The 6,292-nt window shown below is 32.7% G+C and overlaps 1 protein-coding gene across 1 annotated transcript; it reads right to left on the minus strand.

The window, feature by feature from the left end:
• Positions 1-4,080, minus strand: LOC107871282 (chaperone protein dnaJ 20, chloroplastic). Its single transcript, XM_016718161.2, has 2 exons — positions 2,895-4,080; positions 1-341 (listed from the first exon to the last, which is right to left on the minus strand). The coding sequence occupies exons 1-2, from the start codon at positions 3,414-3,416 to the stop codon at positions 198-200; spliced, it is 666 nt and encodes a 221-aa protein (XP_016573647.1). The 5' UTR covers positions 3,417-4,080; the 3' UTR covers positions 1-197.
• Positions 4,081-6,292: the final 2,212 nt, after the last annotated feature.

A 6,292-nucleotide genomic window follows, 5' to 3' on the forward strand; every position in this document is an offset into this window, starting at 1 on the left:
TTCTGAAAGTAGCATGGTACCAGAAGCTGGAGTATATTACTGGAAATAAGGTTCTTGATTCATATACTCTATGTACAATATGCACTGCCTATAGGTGATTCATATACGGTTAGTACTACCGGAAAACTGAAAGAAAACGAGAGGGAAAAAGATCCCCGTATATACAAAATAATATAAAATGTACAAGTTATTATCGATCAAGATGACGCTTCATTCCTTTGCTTACGCATCCTTGCTGCCCAAGACATACTGTTACCGGACTCCTTGTGCATGCTTCGTCTCTTGAGTTCTGATAGCTGAGACTGCCAACGATTTTTCCACTCACATTTCTCCTCCATTGGCTAAAGCATAAGAAAAAACACAAATTAGCACAAGATAACAACAACAAATACAATATATCCAGTGTAATCTCCATACGTGGGGTCTGGGAGGGTAAGATGTACGCGGAGTCGCGGACCTTACCTCTACCTTTGCGGGGTAGAGAGGCTGTTTACAATAGACCCTCAGCTCAAAAGATGATTAGAAAGAGATAACAAGATATCAAAAACAAAAGACATGTCATCGAACATACAAGCAAAGAAAAATACATGAATGCCAAAGAAACAGAATGGTTGTCTAAGAAAAATCGTATGTTCTTGTGATACCACATACGAACGACAAGTAATAGACTAGCATAAGGTCTGATCTGAAACAACAATATCAGATGAAAGACCAACTTTCTTTCAAGATTCCACTAATTGAGTTATTTCATGAAAAGTAAGACTATTGCATACTTGGTCGGTGAGATCTATCATGATAACGTTCATTTAATCCATCAAATGGAAAAGACAGTGGAAACGCCAAAGACTACAAGTATCAACAGTGCAAGGAAACGCCACTACTGAACACCAAAGTACATATGAGAAAGACTGATAACTAAACCATCTGTGATTTCCAGTAAATGCATGTAGTTTCTGCCTAATGAGAAAGTGGATGCCTCAAAATAAAGTTCTTTTTGTTACACTAATGCACTCATCCGAACAAATGGGGAACCCACCTAAGTTGACCCTGAGCACGATCATTTTAAGACTTGTCATGCCTCAGGCATCTAGATACCACAACTTTAAAGACAAGTGTTCCAGACAACTTTCCAAAAAATATTCACTAATCTTAACATTATTTCTTTTTCAAATTCAACTGTAAGCAAAATATACTAAGATTCTACTCAACATTTAGCCAAATATACTAATATTCTACTTTCTTGAAACATGTAGGCAAATTCTTGTTTTCAGCATATAAGCCTTTATGATGTGGATAAGCATAAACTGAGGTATGAATCCCAGTAGAGGTCACACTAGTAGCCCCATCTGCCTAAGCCTTGGTGGAGAGAAAGAGAGTAGTTGCACACACTCAGTTGATTAGTCGAGGTGCATGCACTTCTCCGACAGCACCGTATAAGGAAAATCTAAAATAGAACAACAACAACATATCCAGTGTATTCCCACAAAGTGGGGTCTAGGAAGGTTAAAATGTACACAATTCATACCACTACCTCACATGACGTAGAGAGGCTGTTTCCGATAGATCCCGACTCAGGAACAATAAAACAAAAATAATATGCTAGCCCTAACTCCAATCAAAAAGACAATTTTCATTGACCTATATGTGCAAATAACCCTTGTCCCTTTTTACCAAACCAACAATTATCCCTTTTTACCTACCAACAATTATACATCAACATACAAGCCGAGTCGGTGGGTTGGTCCGGGTGGAGAGAAAAAACAAACGAATTGAACTTAAAATCTTTTCTGGAGATATCCATTTTCCCGGAGAAACAGATAAGATATCCGGACATAGCGGTGTTTTGATACCATCAGGAACAGGAAAAAGAAATTCCAAGGAATCCAAAAAAGTTAAAAATTGGGTCTATGTCCAACGGATTACACCTAGTAAGAAAAGTTTTTTTGTTTTAGTTCGACCTGTCGTCACATATGAAATCATGCCTAACAATACCAAATTATAAATATAAACCATGGAATTGGAATTAATTTCCCATATGATCACTCAATTAATAATTATTTTCATATAAAGTCACCCTTCTTGATTTCAAACTTTCAAAAAAGAACGCAACGACTTTCTGATATAATAACTAATAGCCGAGTGACCACATGCACACTTTTGGCCATAGAGCTCAAGTTGAATTCCTGAATTTTCACGAATTTGGAAAACGCCAAAAAGCTGTTTTCACTTCTTTCACTCCGAATTACTCCCAAAAATTCACACACACAAAAAAAAACTCTAATTTGTACTCACAGCCAAACACAACTCCACTTTTCAAATACTCCCACCATCCCAATTATATGTGTCCCCTTTCGCCTTTCGAGATTCAAACCAATGTATCTTTGACAGTAATTTGTTCACGTACCTTTTAAATATTTCTTATTGTCAATTTTTTTTTGTTTCACATCCAGTGTACAGTACCCTCATTGGAGCCCAACTAATCCGGATCGCACAGTCCATGGCCCATTCTAGGGGTGGGATCGCACAGTATAGGATCCATTCTAGGGGTGGCGCTCCCAACCGGATTTTCTCAATACACAGGCTCAAACCATGACCTGTGATTAAGAGTCCACCACTACAACACAATCCATGTTGGTCAATTATTGTTACTTATACTACTCTTTTACATATTTTTAAAAATATTTAAATTTTATTTCAAAAAACTTACAAAAATTACACACCAAGTTCACTGCAAAACAATCACAAAAAATCCAAATTGTGCAACGTAAATCGAGACAAAAGGATTATCATTTTTCATGTATCAATATAAACATTTGATAAAATAGTTTATACTCAAAATACCGGGATATTTTAGATGTGTTTTTGACCGTTAAATTAGAAAAACAAGAACATACCTCATCAGCACGTTTACGTGCACTAAAAGCAAAGTGAATTCCCTTAGCCATATCATTATCATACAAAGCTCTCATTCCAGGATCCGATAAAGTTTCATAAGCTTCTTGTACCCGAATAAATCTCCGGGTATATTCTTCGACCCGATCCGGAGGTGAAACATCTGGGTGGTACTTTCTTGCTAATTGCTTGTACGCTTGTTTAATTTCCAATAATGACCCTGTTACTGGTATACCTAATAGATCATAAAAGGTCTTATTCCTTTGGTTATCGGTTAAAGAAGCTGTGTCATTTTGGTTTGATTTTGCTTTTAGTGATGTGAATTTGGTGGAGGGGTATTTTGGGAATGAGAGATTTGGGTTTGGGCGTGGGTGGGTGGGGTAAAGGGGGATACGGGGTGGGGTGGTTTTAGGGATTGTCATGCCATGGGAGTTGCAGCACATTTTGGAGGAATTTTTTTGAGTGAGCGATTTTGGGGATGATGGAGTATTATATAAATAGAAGGAAAAGGGTATTATTGTCATTTTAAATAGGAAAAGGATGGTTTTAGGTATTTGTTATTGGGGGGCGTAGATGAGTCTGAATGAATTTAGATGAGTCGAAGTGAATTGAGTTGGTAAATGAATGGATTGTGTTGAATTTGAGCGAGTCTAAGATGGAATGAATTAATAAGTGGGCAGGTCGGACTGAATCTGGGTAGGTCTAAATGGGATGAGTATTAAATGAGTGAGTGCGATTAAATTTGAGAATGATGGATTATTATATAAAAAGAAGGAAAAGGGTATTATTGTTATTTTTGAATAGGAAAAGGATGGTTTTGGGTATTTACATAGGGGAATAGACGAGTTGGATTGAATTTAGGCGAGTCAAAATAAATTGAGCGGGTTGTGCTGAATCTGAGTGAGTCTAAGATGAGATTAAGTAATAAATGGGCTGATCAGGCTGGATCTAGGTAGGTCTAAATGGGATGAATATTAAATAAGCGAGTGAGATTAAATTTGGGTGATGGACTATTATATAAATAGAAAAAAAAAAGGGTATTATTGTCATTTTTGAATTGGAAAAGGATAGTTTTAGGTATTTATGTAGTGAAGAGATGAGTTGGATTGAATTTAGATTAGTCGAGATGAATTGAGAATGATTGGGTTGTATTGAATTTCTTAGATGAGATGAAGTAATAAGTGGCGAGGTTGGGCCAAATCTAGGTGGATCTAAATGGAACGAGTATTTAATGAGTGGGTTTGATTAAGTTTGAACCGAGTTCGATTCGTAAAATTTGATGATTTAAAGGATATTTTTGGTTTAAAAAGAAAGGGTAGGGTTTAGGGATTGTTAAGCCATGGGAGCTGCAACATATTTTTGAATTTTGAATTTGAAGATTTTAAGGTAAATTTTTTTTTTTTTTTTTTTGGGATAACGCACTATGATATATAAGGAGTGGGGTAAGGTATGGGATGTGGATATGGAAAGGAAGAAGAAAAAAGGTATTATTATCATTTTGACTATGAAAAAGATGGTTTGTTTGGAGGCGGCAAATGAACGGAGAGAGTTGAGTTCGAACGAATTCAGATGAATTGAATTAATAAAAAAAATGAAAATTACATAGATTGAATTGAAATAAGTTAAAAGTAGGAGTTAAATTGGAATGATGCACTATGTACTATGACAAATGTGTGTGTGGTGGGTTGCGCGTGTGTGAGAATGTGGATATGAAATGGAGAAGGAAAATGATGTCATTGTCATTTTCAGTAAGAAAAGGATGGTTTTAAATGTAGGTGGCAAATAAGATAGGCTGAATTTGAATGAGTTAAAATGAAATGAGTTAATAAATAGATGATTTTGATTAAATTTGGATAAGTCAGGATAAATAAGTTAATAAATGAACAGGTTAAGTTGGAATGAGTTAATAAATAAGTCGGTTAGGTTGAGTTTGAACGGAGTAAGACTAGATGAGTAAACAAATGGATGAATTGGACTAATAAGTTAAACAGGTTGGGCAAAATTTAATTGGAGCAAAATAAAATGCTTTAACAATAGACCGATTGTTGATTCGCTAAGTTATCTGAACTCAAATAAATTTAACTGAATGGACTAAAATGCAAATAATAATCACGTTATTTAAGAAAAACACTTTTTCATAATATACATCCTAAATTAATCTAAGATTTACTGACCGATTAATTAAAAATTTACATTCATTCAAGAGGAAGTACTTTCAACAAAAAAAAAAATCTTAAGTATTAAGAGTACAATTTAACTCTAAACTCTAATTTCTGATTTAAAATGAAAAGGATTGATATATAAAATATTAGAAAAAGACATTACAAATTGAAAAATTATTTTTTTATCAACATGATAAGAATTCAAATAGTAATTGACGGTTCTACCAAATTTGAGTTGGTATTGACTATTGAACAAAATCTTTCTAGAATAATTTTAAATACAAATATAAATATGACTTGGAAATTTCAAAGGTACTCCGTTCGTTCATCTTTATTATTAAATATTATTTGTGTAGTTTTGAAAATTAGTTGTGCAGTTTTAAAAATTAATAGATAATTTATTATTTTTATTTATTTTATTTTTATTATTAAATATTATTCATCACTCAATGTATTTTCAAGGTATTATATTTATTATATTTAAAAAATATAATTATAAGATTATATTAATTATTTATTATTTTTAATAAATATATTAAATTAATAGTGGACAAGTATTATTCAACCACAAAAATAATTTGTATAGGAAAACCTTCTTGGAACAATCTTCTAGAAGAAAATATATCTTTTTTTAATAACTTACAAACTTTTAAAAGGCCCAACACTAATTGCCAGTGTATGTGCCTGACCTTTTTTAGTCTTTCTTCACTAAAATATCAAATATTTTACTATAAAAAGTATATAATATACCTGATTTATACATTGCGTGTTCCATTTTTATTACCCAATTGAGCCTGGAAGAGATATATTTTAGAAAGAAAAAAAAAAAGGAATTCACTCTTAGATATATTTATTGATTGGATCGATTTATTTTGAACTTATAATAATAATTATATCAATTTTAAATATAAATAATTTACTTCTTAACAACAAACCAAACAATTTGAAGTAGTTGTTAGGAATAGATCTAATCAAAGATATGACAATTAGTTTTATCTTATAGATCCATTCACATAATCAAATTTATTAATTTCATATCATTATCGTACAATAATCATAACTTTTTTAATTTAAGAAGGTGCCATCCACACCTTTTTCCTTGATATTTTTATATAGTTAGTTGTCAATTTAGGAAGGAATAAATAATTATATATTAATCCCTCATTTTATTAAATAATTCAGGACACTAGTACTACATTAAAACTCGTTGTCATTAAAAATTACTAATTAACTATGCT

Source organism: Capsicum annuum, chromosome 5 (genome assembly GCF_002878395.1).
Source record: "Capsicum annuum cultivar UCD-10X-F1 chromosome 5, UCD10Xv1.1, whole genome shotgun sequence".
NCBI lineage: Eukaryota > Viridiplantae > Streptophyta > Magnoliopsida > Solanales > Solanaceae > Capsicum > Capsicum annuum.

What these genes read in the sequence shown, in the direction of transcription:
- LOC107871282 (XM_016718161.2), bottom strand. Translation starts at nt 3,416, where the DNA reads ATGACAATAATACCCTTTTCCTTCTATTTATATAATACTCCATCATCC. An exon ending in CACGTAAACGTGCTGATGAG is followed by an intron (nt 342 to 2,894) that starts GTATGTTCTTGT and finishes CTTATGCTTTAG; the next exon opens with CCAATGGAGGAGAAATGTGA.